We start from the raw sequence: 22,848 nt of genomic DNA on the forward strand, positions 1-22,848 counted from the left end.
GTCAGGGGCGGCAAACCCGAGTCCGCAATATAGGATTGAATATGTGCAGTTAGTTATGCAAATGAGGCTTGCAAAAGTCCAAGTGGGTGTGTTTAAAAGTAAAAGTCCAAGTGGGCGTGTATTATGTGCGTACATCGGGGCGTGTTTACTACTTTTACTAGCTGGGCGTTCTGATGAGAAGTATCATCCACTTCTCTTCAGAACGCCCAGCTTCTGCCAGATCACGCTGTGACGTCACTCACAGGTCCTACATCGTGTCAGACGTGCGAGGACACATCGGCACCAGAGGCTACAGTTGATTCTGCAGCAGCATCGGTGTTTGCAGATAAGTAGCTACATCGACTTACCTGCTAACGCCGATGCTGCTGCAGAATCAACTGAAGCCTCTGGTGCCGATGTGGCCTCGCTCGTCTGACACGATGCAGGACCTGTGAGTGACGTCACAGCGTGATCTGGCAGAAGCTGGGCGTTCTGAAGAGAAGTGGATGATAATTCTCATCAGAACGCACAGCTAGTAAAAGTTCTGTTCCTCGTGGCGGCTGTTGGTTAATGGCGGCCTGTCTGTGTCTGCAAGGCACGCATGGTGAAACATTCTTTCTCTGTCTCCCCTGACAGCCGGTGAAGGTACAGACCTCAGGCTCAGTTGGGGACGACAGTTTTGATTTCTCTCAGGGGAGACCCTGAGATTCCATTGTTACCAGTATCTGGGTGGTGAGTTGCGGCCTAACGGAGCCATTTTGCATATATGCCTGTTATACATCTATGTCACTGATTTGGCTCACCTGCTCACTATACTTTCTGGGACTGCCTGCCTACCCGGTTCTTTGTCTATAGAGCTTACTTACCATATATAACTTCCTACCAGTGTGCCATACTCTGTTAAAAGGAGACTGTATCTGTTGCCTTACTTTTCCTGCTACACTATTGGTGGGGTGCGACCTACCTATTTCAGCTATACTGTGCACCATGCGTAAATCTAAACCTCAGTCTGCAGTGGATAAGCTAAAAGATTTTGCTCGTACTGATCAGGACGAAGATAATTCCTCTCCACGTAAAACGAGATCTACTCACCTCAAAAATAAAGAGGACGATGCCCGACCGAGTGGCGGCATGGATTCCGACACTGAGACTAAACCTACGTTACGTCAGGTTTCATTGCAACTTCTATCGGCCATTGATGCTTGCAAAACTTCTTTAACAGGCCAGATTGATGAGATAAACCTTGATGTCAGTTTGCTCCGTCACAACATGCAGAACCTGAAAGGCTGTATGGGAGAGATGGAGGGGCGACTTTCTCAAGTAGAGGACAGGATTGGTCCTCTTGCTACTACCCTGGCTGCTACTACACGGAAGGCGGATGCTTGTCAATCCAAAACTGATGACCTTGAAAATAGACTGCGTCGTAATAATTTACGTATAATTGGCTTACCGGAAAAATCTGAGGGCAAAACTCCTGAACCGTTTATTGAACAATGGCTCAAGACTAACTTAGAGGCGCCAGCCTTTTCCACTTGCTTTGTGGTTGAGAGGGCACATCGTGTTCCGGCTAAGCCGCCGCCTCAAGGTGCAGCCCCTCGGCAATTCCTGGTTGGGATTCTAAATTACAGAGATCGAGACACGTCTTTGCGTCAGTCCAGGTTGAAAGCTCCATTAAAATTCAACAATTCCACTATTTCCATATTCCCTGACTTTTCTGCAGACCTCCAGAAGCAGCGTGCCATCTCTATGGAGGTCAAAAGAAAGTTTAAGGAGTGAAACATTCCATACTCAATGGCATACCCTGCTCGTCTCCGAATTGCCTATGATGACAAAGTGGTCTTCTTGCATAGCCCGGCGAGAGAGTGGCTCCAGATGCATCCTCCGGTGGCTTGAGTGACTCTTCAGCATTCACCTGTGGGCCCTTCGAGAATGCTCCGTTGATCAGCCTGACATTCTTCACATGATGAACGTTACTGGGTGGCGGATTACTGGGGTGGCGGAGTATTTAAACTAGGGCTGAGGAGGGAGGTCAATGTAGAAAAAAAAAGGGGTAGCCAGGTTAGAGAGGGGTCAGACTATATTGGTGGGGGGAGAAACAGAATGTGGGGAGAGGACTAGACAACAAGATAAGGAGATCCTTTCGTTGCAAAACATCAGTGTAAATAAAAAGGACCGATTAATGTCAAATCACATTTCTGATAATAAAAGTGAAAAACTGACAGGCAAGTTAAAGTGTATGTTCACAAATGCCAGAAGTGTCGCAAGCAAAATGGGGGAGCTGGAGGCCTTGATACTGGAAGAAAATATAGATATAGTTGGTGTTGCTGAAACATGGCTGGACTCTTCACATGACTGGGCTGTAAATCTACAGGGTTTTACACTTTTTCGTAAAGACAGGACAAATAGGAAAGGTGGTGGTGTATGTCTGTATGTGAAAAGTGATATGAAGGCGAGTGTGAAAGAGACAATAGTGGGTGAAGACTGTGAGGAGGTTGAAACCTTGTGGGTGGAACTAGAAAGGGAGGTAAACACTGAAAAAATTACTTTTGGTGTAATCTATAGACCCCCCAATATAACTGAGGAGATGGAAGGTCAGATATATAAACAGATGGAGCGGGCTGCACAGGCGGGTACTGTAGTGATAATGGGAGATTTTAATTTCCGGGATATTAATTGGTGTCATGGTTCGGCTTCAACTGCAAAGGGGAGACATTTCCTCAACCTGTTGCAGGAAAATTTTATGGGCCAGTTTGTGGAAGACCCGACTAGAGGTGAAGCTCTGTTGGATCTGGTCATTTCTAATAATGCAGATCTTGTTGGGAATGTCAATGTTCGTGAAAACCTCGGTAACAGTGATCATAATATAGTTACATTTTACCTATACTGTAAAAAACAAACGCAGGCTGGGAGGGCAAAAACATTTAATTTTAAGAAAGCCAATTTCCCCAGGATGAGGGCTGCAATTCAGGATATAGACTGGGAAGAACTAATGTCAAATAATGGAACAAATGATAAATGGGAGATTTTCAAATCTACTTTGAGTTATTATAGTGCAAAATTTATTCCTACAGGTAATAAGTATAAACGACTCAAATTAAACCCCACATGGCTTACACCTTCTGTGAAAGGGGCAATACATGACAAAAAAAGGGCATTTAAAAAATACAAATCTGAGGGTACAGCTGTAGCCTTTGTAAAATATAAAGAGCTTAATAAAATCTGTAAAAATGTAATAAAATTAGCAAAAATACAAAATGAAAGGCAGGTGGCCAGGGATAGTAAAACAAATCCTAAAAAATTCTTCAAGTATATAAATGCAAAAAAGCCCAGGTCTGAACATGTAGGACCCCTAGATAATGGTAATGGGGAGTTGATCACAGGGGATCAAGAGAAGGCAGAGTTACTAAATGGGTTCTTTAGCTCTGTATATACAACAGAAGAAAGAGCAGCTGATGTAGCCGGTGCCAGTGCTGTTAATATATCAGTTTATATACTGAATTGGATGAATGTAGAGATGGTCCAAACTAAATTAAATAAAATAAATGTGCACAAGGCTCCGGGACCAGATGGGTTACACCCTAGAATTCTTAAAGAGCTTAGTTCAGTTATTTCTGTCCCCCTTTTCATAATATTCAGAGAATCTCTAGTGACTGGTATAGTGCCAAGGGACTGGCGCAGGGCAAATGTGGTGCCTATTTTCAAAAAGGGCTCTAGGTCTTCCCCGGGTAATTATAGACCAGTAAGCTTAACATCCATCGTGGGGAAAATGTTTGAGGGGCTATTGAGGGACTATATACAGGATTATGTGACAATAAATAGCATTATAAGTGACAGCCAGCACGGTTTTACGAAGGACAGAAGTTGTCAAACTAACCTAATCTGTTTTTATGAAGAGGTGAGCAGAAGTCTAGACAGAGGGGCCGCTGTGGATTTAGTGTTTTTAGACTTTGCAAAGGCATTTGACACTGTCCCCCATAGACGCCTAATGGGTAAATTAAGGACTATAGGTTTAGAAAATATAGTTTGTAATTGGATTGAGAATTGGCTCAAGGACCGTATCCAGAGGGTTGTGGTCAATGATTCCTTCTCTGAATGGTCCCCGGTTATAAGTGGTGTACCCCAGGGTTCAGTGCTGGGACCACTATTATTCAACTTATTTATTAATGATATAGAGGAAGGGATTAATAGCACTATTTCTATTTTTGCAGATGACACCAAGCTATGTAATATAGTTCAGACTATGGAAGATGTTCATGAATTACAGGCAGATTTAAACAAACTAAGTGTTTGGGCGTCCACTTGGCAAATGAAGTTTAATGTAGATAAATGTAAAGTTATGCATCTTGGTACCAACAACCTGCATGCATCATATGTCCTAGGGGGCGCTACACTGGCGGATTCACTTGTTGAGAAGGATCTGGGTGTACTTGTAAATCATAAACTCAATAACAGCATGCAGTGTCAATCAGCTGCTTCAAAGGCCAGCAGGATATTGTCGTGTATTAAAAGAGGCATGGACTCGCGGGACAGGGATGTAATAATGCCACTTTACAAAGCATTAGTGAGGCCTCATCTAGAATATGCAGTTCAGTTCTGGGCTCCAGTTCATAGAAAGGATGCCCTGGAGTTGGAAAAAATACAAAGAAGAGCAACGAAGCTAATAAGGGGCATGGAGAATTTAAGTTATGAGGAAAGATTGAAAGAATTAAACCTATTTAGCCTTGAAAAAAGAAGACTAAGGGGGGACATGATTAACTTATATAAATATATTAATGGCACATACAAAAAATATGGTGAAATCCTGTTCCTTGTAAAACCCCCTCAAAAAACAAGGGGGCACTCCCTCCGTCTGGAGAAAAAAAGGTTCAAGCTGCAGAGGCGACAAGGCTTCTTTACAGTGAGAACTGTGAATTTATGGAATAGCCTACCGCAGGAGCTGGTCACAGCAGGGACAGTAGATGGCTTTAAAAAAGGGTTAGATAATTTCCTAGAACAAAAAAATATTAGCTCCTATGTGTAGAAATTTTTCCTTCCCTTTTCCCTTCCCTTGGTTGAACTTGATGGACATGTGTCTTTTTTCAGCCGTACTAACTATGTAACTATGTAACTATATGTTGTATATTTTATGATGTTATACCGTACCTTATGTCGCTATATCTACCATTGGCTACTCAGGTCAGTTGATCCAGAGGGGGATCTCTCTCCTTTCTATATATTGTTCTCATCTGATTCACTGGTAAAAAACAAACAAAAAGACCCAGAACATTTTTCTTATATGTTTACTGATGCCAGGATGTATGCCTGACCAAGACGTAGTCGAGTATTCCCCATTCTACCTTTTCTACCCCAAATGTCTGCCCTACCTATGGTTCTTGGTGGGGACATTTCTGGGTTATTTTCCTCGGTTACTTTGTTATGTTTGATTGTTGTTCATGTGTATGTCTATGCCACTGACTCTGATAACTCTGTCCATACCTTTTTCTGCTCATCCATTGTATGCTGCTGTACTGCCCAGGACTGGCAATTGATCCTTGATGACGGGCCTCGGTGTTCCCTCATATTAGGCGATCCCGTCCCCACCTAATCTGTTTACAGGAGACTCACCTCGTTAGTGAAAGATCTAGTTACCTTAAAGGGAATGTGTTGCCAGAAAAACATGTTTTTTTTTAAAAAATTAAACATTTAGTGTGTGGGTGATTAAACATTGTTCAAATTTTTTTTATTTTTTTCGCGAGTCAGGAAATATTATAAATTTTTTCTAATTTATAATACTACCCATTTTTGGTCACTAGATGGAGCTAGTTCCCAAAATTGCAGCATTGCAACATTGGGTTAAAAGCCCTCGCTCTAGTGAGCTCTCAGCATCCCCCCCTCCTTTATCCTGGCTAGTGCCGGGATAAACGAGGGGTTTGAAAGGTTTAACCTCCTACACTGTGTGTCGCCATTTTTTGAGGTAACCCACAGTGTAGTAGGTTTACCTACAGTAGTAAACACACACAAACACTAACATACATTGAAATCTCTTACCTGCTCCTGCCGCCGCGGCTCCCTCCGGCCCGTCCGCTCCCTTTGCTGCCGCTGTTCCATGTGCACAAGTCCGGAAGCCGCGACCGGAAGTAGTAATATTACTGTCCGGCCGCGACTTCCGGTCCACAGGAAAATGGCGCCGGACGGCGCCAATTTCGAATAGGACTGTGTGGGAGCGGCACATGCGCAGTTCCCACACAGACGCCGTACACGGCAGTCAATGGGACGGGAGCCGTTCGCAGTCCCTATGGGACTGTGGCTGCCGTATTCCATGTCTGTGTGTGTCGTTAATCGACACACACAGAAATGGAACAAAAAATGGCAGCCCCCATAGGGAAGAAAAAGTGTAAAAATAAGAAACAGTAAAACACAAACACACAAATGAATATGAACGTTTTTATTAAAGCACTAACATCTTTAACATATAAAAAAATTATTTGTGATGACACTGTTCCTTTAAGAAACCTTGGATACAATGGGCGTGCCACTCCTTTCACACTTTTTATTCTAGAGGGGTTTCCCTGCTGATACCCTCCCTTCATCGCAGGTTACATTGCTTGACTCCCCTATGATGATGGCGGAACTTCAAGAGGCTATTCAGGAAATGTCTCTCCATAAATCCCCAGGTCCTGATGGGCTCCCTATTGAAGGTTATAGGAGGTATCGGGAACATATGGGCCCCATGTTGTTAGATACTCTTAACCAGGCTTTACTCAGCCACTCACTTCCCTCTACATTTGATGATGCTTCTATCATTGTGCTACTGAAGCCGGATAAAGACCATGTTGATTGTGGTTCTTATAGACCAATTTCCCTAGTTAACGTAGACTATAAAATCCTACCTAAGATCCTGGCAAAGCGACTGAATCAAGTTGTTCTAACAATTATTCACCCTGACCAAACTGAATTCATGCGCGGTAAATCTACTACTATAAACATTACACGTGTACAGACACTTATGCAGATGGGTAGAATGGGTCATTTGCCTTGGGCTGTCGCTTCATTAGATACTATGAAGGCGTTCGACTCTGTTGAGTGCTCCTTCCTTCTGGCCGGCCTTCACAGCTTTGCTCCTACATTTATCTCATGGATCCAACTTCTCTATAAATCCCTTATGGCTATTGTGGTGGTCAATGGCATCCCCTCGGATTCTTCTCCTCTGGCACGGGGTACGCGGCAGGGATGTCCCCTCTCACCGGTTTTATTTGCTATTGCCATTGAAGCTATAGCTATTAGATTGAGATCCACCCCTATGGTAACTGGTGTGCAGTGGGAGGGAGGGTCTGCTGTGGTGGGCCTGTACGCTGACGAGAAGGTCCTTTTCCTGCGCAGCCCTCATGAGTCTTTTGGTCACGCTGTCCGCTTGCTAGATGCCTTTTTGCCATTTTCTGGGCTTAGGGTTAATTGGCAGAAGTGCCCCATTTCCTACATAAGGAGATCGGCGCTGTAATGTCGGTGACAGTAATGCTTTATATTTAGAAAAACGATCTATATTTACCACGTTAGGAGCGATTTTACATTTATGCTAATGAGGTTGTTAATGCCCAAGTGGACGTGTTTTTACTTTAGACCAAGTGGGCGTTGTACAGAGGAGTGTATCACGCTGACCAATCACTGACCAATCAGCATCATGCACTCCTCCCCATTCATTTAGTCAGTGCATAGTGACACTGCATTGTTCACGATCTGCTGTCTTATACTGACACATTAACGTTACTGAAGTGTTTAGACAGTGAATAGACATTCCTTCCAGCCAGGACGCGATGTCTATTCACAATCCCGACACTTCATTAACGTTTACAGCAGAGCAAAGCGTAATCTCCCTGTAACCGGTCATTTACAGCGAGATCTCGCGAGATTACACTTGGCTCTGCTGTAAGTACCACAGAAACGTTACCGAAGTGTCGGGATTGTGAATAGACATGGCGTCCTGGCTGGAAGGAATGTCTATTCACTGTCTAAACACTTCAGTAACGTTAATGTGTAAGTGACTGAGCCCAGGCTAAGTGTAGAATCCCCAGTCAGAGGGTTGCCGACGCTCTGGCCGGGTATTCCGCTCCCGGAGGAGTGAATGGCAGAGCAGGGAGCGGAGAGTTTCCTGCTCCGCCACAGTATTCAGTAGTACCTGCGTCCTGAGGATGCAAATACAATTGAAAATGGCCGGGACAGTTATTTGCCGGGACTGTCTCTGTAAATTTGGGACAGTCCCGGCAAATTCAGGACTGTTGGCAACTATGAGAATATGGCGACACTAAATAACATTGTTTTCTAACAAAAAGTTATTTCTATGTAAATATCGCACATCATGAAAAAAAACATAGAAATTTGGTATCGTCCCGCAGAATCTAATCCTCGCACCGCGGGACCGGCAGAAAAATAACCAAGAAATAGATCTGAGGGAACAACTAAACCCGTCCTGGTGATTAAGGGGTTAACCTGCGGTGCGGATTATAGACACGCAGGATATCGCATTTATACCGCGGATTCGCTGCGCATTTGTTGCAGAATTTCCACATTAAGTGCAATGGAAAGTCAAGTTCTGCAACAAACGCCATTGTTCCCAGAATCCTCTGCGGCTCCACCGCGTGTTCACAGCAACGCTGCAGGTTACACATATATAAAAAAGAAGGCGTCATGTGACCCTTGCAGCCAATCACAGGCTGGAGAGGTCACATGTCATTATAGGGGTCACCTGGACACAGCCGGAAGAGCAGGGACGTGTTGCTATGGTAACGCTCGGAGAGGTGGGGATCGGCCTTGTTGTATTTCTGTAGTAGATATTCTGGAGGATTATACGTCCACCATTTGGGGTGAATATTCGGGGTGATTTCCTTGCGTGTTGTGGGTCGTATTCGCTACGTGTGAACATTCCCTTAAACCGCACGGTGAACGACATGAACAAGAAATGTATAAAGGTCAGTGAATAAGTTGTATGTCCCGAATATTATGTCATTACAAAACACGACTCGTCCCACAAAACATCCGACCACTACAAAGACCAGAAATACCCCAAAGAGGCCGGCACTGGAGGGGTTAAATCTGGGCTAGGAGTCCAGTGGGCGGGGTCACTCAATGATTGACAACAGAGAGAACACCCGACCAGCGCTGCTCTTTACCTCATCACGTAACAGCTGAAGGACCTGTGATGACGTCACCACCAAGTGACAGGAAAAGGCGGAGCTTATTAGTGGAGAGAGGCGGAGGTGGAAGGACCTGGGATATCAAGGTCACGTGACCGCGGCATCAGGGGGGGGGGGTCTAGACGTTTGAGCGATGTATGAAGGACATGTGTGATGATCAAGTGACATGAGGGGTCCTGAGCATCATATGAGCGATGAAGGAGTGATCGGTGCTAAACTGTGCAAAATATAATGTGTTGAAGTAAAAGGACCTGTGATGACATCAACACCACGTGACTGGGACGGGAGGGGTGGAGCTTATCATTTGAGAAAAGTGGTGGAGGAAAGACCTGTGAAGCTGATCACGTGACATGTGGGGCGGAGCTCTGTGAGTGGTCCGGTCTCCTGTACTATGTTGAGAAGCGTTCATGATTACGTCACATGAGGGTTGGGGCTATGCCTCCTCTCCAGTTATAAGCTCCGCCTCTCTTGTCCCGGTCACATGGTGGTGACGTCATTACTGGTCCTTCAGCTGTTGCCGTCTATGAGGTAGAGAGCAGCGCTGGTCGCGTCTACATGACTTCCGGTCACCGCTGTTGTTTAGTGTTCTCTCTGTTATCAGTCAGGAGGTTTCCCATGATGCAGTAGTAAGGTTACATGAGGTCATTTCTGTCCGGTTTTGGTGCGTTTTTGTCTGGCACAGTGTTGGTAATTATTATTATTTATTATTAGCGCTGTAAATATGAAATACAGGAGGGTTTAACCCCTTGGTGACATCAGATCTATAGTATTATGCTGTACGTGCGCCGTCACACTAGAAGGAGCGGAGCCTGCACCGTACACGACTACTGACAACCGCCTGCAACCGCCAAGATCGGAGACAGCGCAATCCCGGCCGCTTAACCCCTCAGATACCGTAATTAATAGTGACCGCGGCATCTGATCAGTTAGAGATCGCGGCTTCCTCTGTCCTCCGAAGAAACTGCGCGATGCCGACCGGTTATATAAACCCCCCTCACCCCGCGCAATCACCGGAAATATAAACCCCTCACACCGCGAAATCACCGGAAATATAAAACCCCTCACACCGCGCAATCACCGGAAATATAAACCCCCTCACACCCCGCAATCACCGGAAATATAAACTACTCACACCGCGCAATCACCGGAAATATAAACCCCCTCACACCGCGCAATCACCGGAAATATAAACCCCCTCACACCGCGCAATCACCGGAAATATAAACCCCCCACACCGCGCAATCACCGGAAATATAAACTCCCCCCACACCGTGCAATCACCGGAAATATAAACCCCTCAACACCGCGCAATCACCGGAAATATAAACCCCCTCACACCGCGCAATCACGGAAATATAAACCCCCTCACACCGCGCAATCACCGGAAATATAAACCCCCCACACCGCGCAATCACCGGAAATATAAACCCCTCACACCGCGCAATCACCGGAAATATAAACCCCCTCACATCGCGCAATCACCGGAAATATAAACCCCTCACACCGCGCAATCACCGGAAATATAAACCCCTCACACCGCGCAATCACCGGAAATATAAAACCCCTCACACCGCGCAATCACCGGAAATATAAAACCCCTCACACCGCGCAATCACCGGAAATATAAACCCCCCACAGTGCGCAATCACCGGAAATATAAACCCCTCACACTGCGCAATCACGGAAATATAAAACCCCTCACACCGCGCAATCACCCGAAATATAAACCCCTCACACCGCGCAATCACCCGAAATATAAACCCCTGACACCGCGCAATCACCGGAAATATAACCCCCCCGCACACCGAGCAATCACCGGAAATATAAAACCCCTCACACCGCGCAATCACAGGAAATATAAACCCCTCACACCGCGCAATCACCGGAAATAGAAAACCCCTCACACCGCGCAATCACCGGAAATATAAACCCCCCACACACCGCGCAATCACCGGAAATATAAAACCCCTCACACCGCGCAATCACCGGAAATATAAACCCCTCACACCGCGCAATCACCGTAAATATAAACCCCTCACACCGCGCAATCACCGGAAATATAAACCCCTCACACCGCGCAATCACCGGAAATATAAACCCCCTCACACCGCGCAATCACCGGAAATATAAAACTCCTCACACCGCGCAATCACCGGAAATATAAAACCCCCCACACCGCGCAATCATCGGAAATATAAACCCCCTCACACCGCGCAATCACCGGAAATATAAAACCCCTCACACCGCGCAATCACCGGAAATATAAACCCCTCACACCGCGCAATCATCGGAAATATAAAACCCCTCACACCGCGCAATCACCGGAAATATAAACCCCCTCACACCACGCAATCACCGGAAATATAAACCCCCTCACACCGCGCAATCACCGGAAATATAAACCCCGCTCACACCGCGCAATCACCAGAAATATAAACCCCTCACACCGCGCAATCACCGGAAATATAAACCCCCTCACACCGCGCAATCACCGGAAATATAAAACCCCTCACACCGCGCAGTCACCGGAAATATAAACCCCCTCACACCGCGCAATCACCGGAAATATAAACCCCTCACACCGCGCAATCACCGGAAATATAAAACCCCTCACACCGCGCAATCACCGGAAATATAAAACCCCCCACACCGCGCAATCACCGGAAATATAAAACCCCTCACACCGCGCAATCACCGGAAATATAAACCCCCTCACACCGCGCAATCACCGGAAATATAAACCCCTCACACCACGCAATCACCGGGAATATAAAACCCCTCACACCGCGCAATCACCGGAAATATAAAACCCCCCACACCGCGCAATCACCGGAAATATAAAACCCCCCACACCGCGCAATCACCGGAAATATAAACCCCCCACACCGCCCAATCACCGGAAATATAAACCCCTCACACCGCGCAATCACCGGAAATATAAAACCCCCCACACCGCGCAATCACCGGAAATATAAACCCCTCACACCGCGCAATCACCGGAAATATAAAACCCCCACACCGCGCAATCACAGGAAATATAAACCCCTCACACCGCGCAATCACCGGAAATATAAAACCCCTTCACACCGCGCAATCACCGGAAATATAAAACCCCTCACACCGCGCAATCACCGGAAATATAAAACCCCTCACACCGCGCAATCACCGGAAATATAAACCCCTCACACCGCGCAATCACCGGAAATATAAACCCCTCACACCGCGCAATCACCGGAAATATAAAACCCTTCACACCGCGCAATCACCGGAAATATAAAACTCCCCACACCGCGCAATCACCGGAAATATAAACCCCCCTCACACCACGCAATCACCGGAAATATAAAACCTCTCACACCGCGCAATCACCGGAAATATAAAACCCCCCACACCGCGCAATCACCGGAAATATAAAACCCCTCACACCGCGCAATCACCGGAAATATAAAACCCCTCACACCGCGCAGTCACCGGAAATATAAAACCCCTCACACCGCGCAATCACCGGAAATATAAACCCCCTCACACCCCGCAATCACCGGAAATATAAACTACTCACACCGCGCAATCACCGGAAATATAAAACCCCTCACACCGCGCAATCACCGGAAATATAAAACCCCTCACACCGCGCAATCACCGGAAATATAAACCCCCTCACACCCCGCAATCACCGGAAATATAAACTACTCACACCGCGCAATCACCGGAAATATAAACCCCCTCACACCGCGCAATCACCGGAAATATAAACCCCCTCACACCGCGCAATCACCGGAAATATAAACCCCCCACACCGCGCAATCACCGGAAATATAAACTCCCCCCACACCGTGCAATCACCGGAAATATAAACCCCTCAACACCGCGCAATCACCGGAAATATAAACCCCCTCACACCGCGCAATCACGGAAATATAAACCCCCTCACACCGCGCAATCACCGGAAATATAAACCCCCCACACCGCGCAATCACCGGAAATATAAACCCCTCACACCGCGCAATCACCGGAAATATAAACCCCCTCACATCGCGCAATCACCGGAAATATAAACCCCTCACACCGCGCAATCACCGGAAATATAAACCCCTCACACCGCGCAATCACCGGAAATATAAAACCCCTCACACCGCGCAATCACCGGAAATATAAAACCCCTCACACCGCGCAATCACCGGAAATATAAACCCCCCACAGTGCGCAATCACCGGAAATATAAACCCCTCACACTGCGCAATCACGGAAATATAAAACCCCTCACACCGCGCAATCACCCGAAATATAAACCCCTCACACCGCGCAATCACCGGAAATATAAACCCCTGACACCGCGCAATCACCGGAAATATAACCCCCCCACACACCGAGCAATCACCGGAAATATAAAACCCCTCACACCGCGCAATCACAGGAAATATAAACCCCTCACACCGCGCAATCACCGGAAATAGAAAACCCCTCACACCGCGCAATCACCGGAAATATAAACCCCCCACACACCGCGCAATCACCGGAAATATAAAACCCCTCACACCGCGCAATCACCGGAAATATAAACCCCTCACACCGCGCAATCACCGTAAATATAAACCCCTCACACCGCGCAATCACCGGAAATATAAACCCCTCACACCGCGCAATCACCGGAAATATAAACCCCCTCACACCGCGCAATCACCGGAAATATAAAACTCCTCACACCGCGCAATCACCGGAAATATAAAACCCCCCACACCGCGCAATCATCGGAAATATAAACCCCCTCACACCGCGCAATCACCGGAAATATAAAACCCCTCACACCGCGCAATCACCGGAAATATAAACCCCTCACACCGCGCAATCATCGGAAATATAAAACCCCTCACACCGCGCAATCACCGGAAATATAAACCCCCTCACACCACGCAATCACCGGAAATATAAACCCCCTCACACCGCGCAATCACCGGAAATATAAACCCCGCTCACACCGCGCAATCACCAGAAATATAAACCCCTCACACCGCGCAATCACGGAAATATAAACCCCGCTCACACCGCGCAATCACCAGAAATATAAACCCCTCACACCGCGCAATCACCGGAAATATAAACCCCCTCACACCGCGCAATCACCGGAAATATAAAACCCCTCACACCGCGCAGTCACCGGAAATATAAACCCCCTCACACCGCGCAATCACCGGAAATATAAACCCCTCACACCGCGCAATCACCGGAAATATAAAACCCCTCACACCGCGCAATCACCGGAAATATAAAACCCCCCACACCGCGCAATCACCGGAAATATAAAACCCCTCACACCGCGCAATCACCGGAAATATAAACCCCCTCACACCGCGCAATCACCGGAAATATAAACCCCTCACACCACGCAATCACCGGGAATATAAAACCCCTCACACCGCGCAATCACCGGAAATATAAAACCCCCCACACCGCGCAATCACCGGAAATATAAAACCCCCCACACCGCGCAATCACCGGAAATATAAACCCCCCACACCGCCCAATCACCGGAAATATAAACCCCTCACACCGCGCAATCACCGGAAATATAAAACCCCCCACACCGCGCAATCACCGGAAATATAAACCCCTCACACCGCGCAATCACCGGAAATATAAAACCCCCACACCGCGCAATCACAGGAAATATAAACCCCTCACACCGCGCAATCACCGGAAATATAAAACCCCTTCACACCGCGCAATCACCGGAAATATAAAACCCCTCACACCGCGCAATCACCGGAAATATAAAACCCCTCACACCGCGCAATCACCGGAAATATAAACCCCTCACACCGCGCAATCACCGGAAATATAAACCCCTCACACCGCGCAATCACCGGAAATATAAAACCCTTCACACCGCGCAATCACCGGAAATATAAAACTCCCCACACCGCGCAATCACCGGAAATATAAACCCCCCTCACACCACGCAATCACCGGAAATATAAAACCTCTCACACCGCGCAATCACCGGAAATATAAAACCCCCCACACCGCGCAATCACCGGAAATATAAAACCCCTCACACCGCGCAATCACCGGAAATATAAAACCCCTCACACCGCGCAGTCACCGGAAATATAAACCCCCTCACACCGCGCAATCACCGTAAATATAAAACCCCTCACACCGCGTAGTCACCGGAAATATAAACCCCCTCACACCACGCACTTACCGGAAATATAAACCCCCCCACACCGCGCACTCACCGGAAATATAAAACCCCTCACACCGCGCAGTCACCGGAAATATAAACCCCTCACACCGCGCAATCACCGGAAATATAAACCCCCTCACCCGCGCAATCACCGGAAATATAAACCTCCTCACAACGCGCAATCACCGGAAATATAAACCCCTCACACCGCGCAATCACCGGGAATATAAAACCCCCTCACACTGCGCAATCACCGGGAATATAAAACCCCTCACACGCGCAATCACCGGAAATATAACCCCCTCACACCGCACAATCACCGGGAATATAAAACCCCCTCACACCGCGCAATTACCGGGAATATAAAACCCCTCACACCGTGCAATCACCGGAAATATAAACCCCCTCACACCGCGCAGTCACCGGAAATATAAACCCCCCCCACACCGCGCAATCACCGGAAATATAAAACGTTCTATCTCACAAAATGGCAACGCAAAACAGTTTTTTCTTTTTTGAACAAATTTTTCTTTCCTTGTAGAAGATAAATATATAAATTTGGTGTCGTCGTAATTGTGTTGAAGAATAAAGGTAACAAGTCATTTCTACCGCATGGTGAACGCCGCAAAAGCGAAACCCAAAGTACAATAGGATTCACTGCGTTTTCCGCTATTCCAGCCCACAATTGTTTCCTCTTTCCCAGCACATTATAGGGGACATTAAAGGGGTTTTCCACGATCGGACAACTGATGACCTTCACCAGATAGGTCATCGGTATATGATCTGTGGGGGTCCGACACCCGGACTCTGCACCGATCATCTGCTCCAGCTGCCTCCGTTCACCAGACGTCCATGCTGAAAGCAGATGCTCCGGTCACGGAATAGAGCGGTCGTGCTGCAGTGTTAAGGTGAATAGGAGCAGAGCCTTTAGTTCTGCAGAACGTCCGCTGTGCAGTGGTCGGAGCCATTTGCTTTCGGCTCCAACTACTGCATACCGTTCAAAACATCCGGCAGCAGGAGCAGCTGATCGGTGCGGGTGTCGGACCCCCACCATCATATACTGATGGCCTATCCAGTGGAGGTCATCCGTTGTCCGATCGTGGAAAACCCCTTTTAAAATTACTTCACGTCCAGCACAAGACATGTTCTCATACGGCTATGCCAACGGAAAAACAAAAAAGTTCTGGCTTTTGGAAGGAGGGAGGAAAAATTTGAATTGGCTGCGTGTCCAAGGGGTTAAGTACATAAGAAGAGACAAACATTAATGAATGACAGACTGGTCCAGAGGGAGAGAGACCCTGCCCTCGTAGACTGCACTCTACAAGAGAAGGAGAGACCCTGCCCGTGTAGACTGCACTCTACAAGAGAAGGAGAGACCCTGCCCGTGTAGACTGCACTCTACAAGAGAAGGAGAGACCCTGCCCGCGTAGCCTGCACTCTACAAGAGAAGGAGAGACCCTGCCCACATAGACTGCACTCTACAAGAGGAGAGACCCTACCCGCGTATACTGCACTCTACAAGAGAAGGAGAGACCCTGCCCGCATAGACTGCACTCTACAAGAGAAGGAGAGACCCTGCCCACGTAGCCTGCACTCTACAAGAGAAGGAGAGACCCTGCCCACATAGACTGCACTCTACAAGAGAAGGAGAGACCCTGCCCGTGTAGACTGCACTCTACAAGAGAAGGAGAGACCCTGCCCGCGTAGCCTGCACTCTACAAGAGAAGGAGAGACCCTGCCCACATAGACTGCACTCTACAAGAGAAGGAGAGACCCTGCCCGTGTAGACTGCACTCTACAAGAGAAGGAGAGACCCTGCCCGCGTAGCCTGCACTCTACAAGAGAAGGAGAGACCCTGCCCAGATAGACTGCACTCTACAAGAGAAGGAGAGACCCTGCCCACGTAGACTGCACTCTACAAGAGAAGGAGAGACCCTGCCCACATAGACTGCACTCTACAAGAGAAGGAGAGACCCTGCCCGCGTAGACTGTACTCTACAATAGGAGAGAGACCTTGCCCGCGTAGACTGCACTCTACAAGAGAAGAAGAGACCCTGCCCACATAGACTGCACTCTACCAGAGAAGGAGAGACCCTGCCGCGTAGACTGCACTCTACCAGAGAAGGAGAGACCCTGCCGCGTAAACTGCACTCTACAAGAGAAGGAGAGACCCTGCCCACATAGACTACACCCTACAAGAGAAGGAGAGACCCTGCCCACATAGACTGCACTATACAAGAGGAGAGACCCTGCCCGCGTAGACTGCACTCCACAAGAGAAGGAGAGACCCTGCCCGCGTAGACTACACTCTACAAGAGAAGGAGAGACCCTGCCCACATAGACTACACTCTACAAGAGAAGGAGAGACCTTGCCCACATAGACTGCACTCTACAAGAGGAGAGACCCTGCCCGCGTAGACTGCACTCTACAAGAGAAGGAGAGACCCTGCCCGCGTAAACTGCACTCTACAAGAGAAGGAGAGACCCTGCCCACATAGACTGCACTCTACAAGAGAAGGAGAGACCCTGCCCACGTAGACTACACTCTACAAGAGAAGGAGAGACCCTGCCCGCGTAGACTGCACTCAACAAGAGGAGACACTGCCCACATAGACTGCACTCTACAAGAGAAGGAGAGACCTGCCCACATAGACTACACTCTACAAGAGAAGGAGAGACACTGCCCACATAGACTGCACTCTACAAGAGGAGAGACCCTGCCCGCGTAGACTGCACTCTACAAGAGACGAGAGATCCTGCCCATGTAGACTACACTCTACAAGAGAAGGAGAGACCCTGCCCACATAGACTGCACTCTACAAGAGGAGAGACCCTGCCCGCGTAGACTGCACTCTACAAGAGACGGGAGACCCTGCCCACATAGACTACACTCTACAAGAGGAGAGACCCTTTCCGTGTAGACTGCACTCGACAAGAGAAGGAGAGACCCTGCCTGTGTAGACTGCACTCTACAAGAGGAGAGACCCTGCCCGCGTAGACTGCACTCAACAAGAGGAGACCCTGCCCACATAGACTACACTCTACAAGAGAAGGAGAGACCCTGCCCGCGTAGACTGCACTCAACAAGAGGAGACACTGCCCACATAGACTGCACTCTACAAGAAGTGAGACCCTGCTCGCGTAGACTTCACTCTACAAGAGAAGGAGAGACCCTGCCCACGTAGACTGCACTCTACAAGAGAAGGAGAGACCCTGCCCGCGTAGACTGTACTCTACAATAGCAGAGAGACCCTGCCCGCGTAGACTGCACTCTACAAGAGAAGGAGAGACCCTGCCCACATAGACTGCACTCTACAAGAGGAGAGACTCTGCCTGCGTAGACTGCACTCTACAATAGGAGAGAGACCCTGCCCGCATAGACACTACAAGAGGAGACAGTAGTTGAGGGTAGAAGCTGGTCATCCGGTGGAGTAGTGGCAGCCGGTTATTTTAGGGTGTAAGCTTTTCTGAAGAGGGGGTGTTCAGGTTACTAGTGAAGGTTTGGATGGTGGGAGAGATCTGATGTGTTGGGTTAAAGAGTTCCAGAGTATGGGGGATGCACGGGAGAAATCTTCTAGACGATGATGTGAGGAACAGATAAAATGAGAACAAAGAAGGTCTTGTGAGGACCGGAGATTATGTGTGGGGAGGTATCAGGAGATTAGGGCAGAGATGTATGGAGGGGATGGTTTGTTGACAGCCTTGCATGTCATTTTTAATATGTATAACTTAATTTAGTAGGCAATGGGTGGCCAGTGACCGCAGAGGTGGAATGAGGGGAGTGGTAGATTTACCCTTGCAGCTGAGTTGAGAATTGGTAGGAGGGGTGCAATGGTGTTAGATGGGAAGCCACAGAGAAGGATGTTGGAGTAGTCTAGACAGTAGATGATGAGGGCATATATACTAGCATGTTTGTCTGTTCGAGGAAAGACTGACTTCAAGAGAGTTTTTGAGGTGGAGACAGCAAGAAGTGGTAAGCGCTTGGCTGTGCTATTTGAAATTAAGGATTATCCCAATGCAGCGGACCTGTGAGACTGGGAAATGTGTGGAGCCATTAACTGTGATTTGATAGTTCTGGTAAGGGGGTTGAGTGAAATGGGGAAAAGATGATTCCGTTTTCTCCATGTTAATCTTAAGGAAGTGGGAGGTGAAAGAGGAGATAACTGTTAGACACTCTAGATAGCAGGGAGGTAACATCAAGACCAGAGGTAAATTTGACCAAAATTTTAGATGGAGAAGAGTAAGGGATTCAGAACACTGAGACCCATAAGGGAGCAATAGTAAATCTTTAGTTGGTAAACTCCGCACATGCTCGCAGGACTGGCGGGACCTTCCGCACATGCTCGCAGGACTGGCGGGACCTTCCGCACATGCTCGCAGGACTGGCCGGACCTTCCGCACATGCTCGCAGGACTGGCGGGACCTTCCGCACATGCTCGCAGGACTGGCCGGACCTTCCGCACATGCACACTTGACCGCCGGTTCCCATTAACCATGGTTAGTATCTGTCTTTCAGATGTGAATAAAGTTACTATCCGGTAAAATAATCTACAAGGAAAAGGGGAATACTATAATAATTAAGAATTTTAGATGTCTCTTAAGATCCAGGATCTCTGAGGTAACTTCTAATATCTGTAAAAACTTATATTAGGGGTGTATTCATTCATAAAGGGCATCTGTCACATTGACCACCAGTCTGATCTGTTGGCAGCAGATTATATAGCAGGAGGACCTGAGCAAATTGTGTCTCTCCATTCACTTCTATAGGAGTTACAAGAACCGCCTAACAAGGAGAAGATGTTTCTCTCAATGATCAATAAGTGAGGTTCTGTATGTCACACATGATGTTGTCCCCTGTATGATCTCCATCTTCTCCTTTCTTCATAAAGACGTCTGCAGTACTAGATCCTCCAGTTTTCTCATCTTCTGCTCCACAACGTATCTTCTCCTGAATGACCCACCAAGGATGGACAAGGACAGGAATGAGATGAGCAGAAGAATATTAGACTTCACCTTGGAGATCATCTACCTGTTGAGCGGAGAGGTAAACTTTTCTATATTATAGAACAAGTCCCACATAGGGAAGGGACAATACATAATAGGAAGAATCCAGTGTCCTGTATAACAGCGTCCAGACCTTCCAAGTGACGTCAAGAAGCTGAAGATCAGCCACCAATATGGTCAGTGATGTGTCATGTCACCAATGCAGCAATAGTAATGTTGTAGAGCAATGAGAATGACCAGGAACCAGGAGGATCAGGATGACATCTATATAGAAACATAGAAGATGACGGCAGGAGGAGAGCACATGGTCCATCTAGTCCCCCAATATTATATCCTTTTTAGTTTTGGCCTCGTTCTATTTTCTCAATGTCTTTTTGTAGGTGAGGTCTCCAGTATTACAGATGTGGGGTCACTAGAGGTCTATACAGCGGGGTCACAATCTCCCTCTTTCTACTGAGGGGGGAATACTGTGTTCAGTTCTCTAAGTGTCTCTCTCCATACACAGGAGTACACAATAGTGAAGAAGACATCGTGTGACTGTACGACTCCCATCATCCATGAGTCAGGAGGATGGAGCAGTAGTCCCATCACAGAGCCTCCCCCTCACTCCCGGATACATGAGAAGAAGATCTTAGAACTGATCTACAAGATGACTGAGCTGCTGACTGGAGAGGTGACACTGCTGGGAAATTCTACAGTAACAGCACTGGAGGTGTTTGGGTAATGACTGTATCATTGTGTATGTCAGGTTCCTATAAGGTGTCAGGATGTTCACACAGCGTTTTTTGTAAGGTAGAAAATATCTTCCTCAAAATTCCTTCAGGAATTTGAAGGCAGATTTTAAATTGACAGCGATGTTTGAGGGTTTTGTTTTTTTTGCGTGATTTTTTAAGCCGTTGAAGCTAACGGAAAAGACGTAGGCAAAAAAAGCTCCAAGCCAACGCCACAGGTATTTTCTGCCTCCTATTAACTTTAATTGGAGGTCAGAGGTGAAAACCACTTGAAGACCATCAGCCCCCCACTCCCAGTAAAATGACCATTAGCCCCCCACTCACAGTAAAATGACCATCAGCCCGCCACTCTCACTTAAATGACCATCAGCCCACCACTCACAGATTCCCCTGTAGATAGTGCCACACAGCCCCATTGTAGATAGTGCCACAGAGCCCCCTTGTAGATGATAGAACCCCCCCCCCCTTCCTGTACATAGCGCTACTGTAGCTCCCTGAAAGAGCGGAATCCCCCTGTGGCCGGAGATTCCGCTCCTGGACGGAGCGCTTGATGACTCTGTCTACTTATGGTCAGTGACGTCAAGGGCCTCTACTGAAGTGGAATCCCCGGTCACCGCATCGGCAACGCTGTGGACGGGGATTCCGCTTCAGGAGTTGTCACTGTCCATATATGGACAGAGACATCAAGCGCTCCATCCAGGAGCGGAATCCCCAGCCACACAGTGGCGCTAGCAGATAGCAGAGTAGGGAGATACCTTCCTGCTTTGCTATAGTATTCAATAGTACCTGTGTACTAATGATGCAGACACTATTGAATGTGGCGTTGCTACAGCTGTAGCAGCTGCTAGCGGTGCCGCCGGCCATGGGGGGCCCATCCCGACTGGCAGCATGGGCGTCCTCATGCCCGATGTAGCCGCTATGGCTGCTACGGGCGGAAAGGCGGATGCTGAGTCGCCGGGCCCGGGCGCTTCTGAAACAAGCAGGGGAAAGGTAGCCAGCGCAGCGCCCCCTTCCACCTGCTGGAGTGATGCACCCAGTGCAATGGCACACCGTTCTGGCCGTCCCTTTGTGGCACTATGTACAAGGGGGGTGTGGCGTTATCTACAAGGGGATGTGTGTGGCATTATCCACAAGGTGATGTGTGTGGCGCTATCTACAGGGGGCTGTGTGTGGAGCAATCTACTGGAGGGCTGTGTGTGGCGCAAGCTACAGGAGGGCTGTGTGTGGCGCAATCTACAAGGGGGTATGGTGCTTTCTACAAGGGGGTATGGTGCTATCTACAGGGGGGCTGTGTGTGGCGCGATCCACAGTAGGGCTGTTTGTGGCGCGATCTACAGGGGGCTGTGTGTGGCGCTATCTACAGGGGGCTGTGTGTGGCGCTATCTGCAGGGGGCAGTCTGGAGCGGCATCTACAAGGGGCACTGAGTGTGGTGCTATCTACAGGGGGCTGTGTGTGGCCCTATCTACAAGTAGGCTGTGTGTGTCCCTATCTACAGGTGCGATGTGTGTGGCCCTATCTACAGGGGGGCTGTGTGTGGCCCTATCTACAGGGGGGCTGTATGTGGCCCTATACAGGGGGGCTGTGTGTGGCGCTATCTACAGTTGGGCTGTTTGTGGTGCTATCTACAGGGGCAGTGTTGAGCGCCATCTACAAGGGGCACTGAGTGTGGCGCTATCTACAGGGGGATGTGTGTGGCGCTATGTACAGGTGGGCTGTGTGTGGCCCTATCTACAGGGGGGCTGTGTGTGGCCCTATCTACAGGGGGGCTGTGTGTGGCCCTAT

General features: G+C 48.2%; 2 protein-coding genes across 7 annotated transcripts in view; one reads left to right on the forward strand and one right to left on the reverse strand.

Annotated features, from left to right (window-relative positions):
* Positions 1 to 6,388: 6,388 nt before the first annotated feature.
* Positions 6,389 to 22,848, reverse strand: part of LOC142699050 (oocyte zinc finger protein XlCOF29-like) — a 58,969-nt gene continuing 42,509 nt past the window's right edge. For 3 of the 6 annotated variants that reach the window (XR_012865953.1, XR_012865950.1, XM_075847971.1), the window contains one exon: positions 6,389 to 7,431. Coding sequence is in view for 1 of the 6 variants with exons in the window: in XM_075847971.1 (XP_075704086.1) it covers positions 7,357 to 7,431 (75 nt within the window). In the remaining 5 variants the exon portion in view is untranslated. The other 3 variants (XR_012865949.1, XR_012865951.1, XR_012865952.1) reach the window with 3 other exon arrangements.
* LOC142699051 (oocyte zinc finger protein XlCOF29-like) lies at positions 8,707 to 21,058 on the forward strand. Its single transcript, XM_075847972.1, has 3 exons — positions 8,707 to 8,921; positions 20,220 to 20,374; positions 20,840 to 21,058. Exons 1-3 carry the CDS (start codon positions 8,912 to 8,914, stop codon positions 21,056 to 21,058), a joined length of 384 nt encoding a protein of 127 aa, XP_075704087.1. The 5' UTR covers positions 8,707 to 8,911.

This window comes from Rhinoderma darwinii, unplaced genomic scaffold (assembly GCF_050947455.1).
Source record: "Rhinoderma darwinii isolate aRhiDar2 unplaced genomic scaffold, aRhiDar2.hap1 Scaffold_116, whole genome shotgun sequence".
Lineage (NCBI taxonomy): Eukaryota > Metazoa > Chordata > Amphibia > Anura > Rhinodermatidae > Rhinoderma > Rhinoderma darwinii.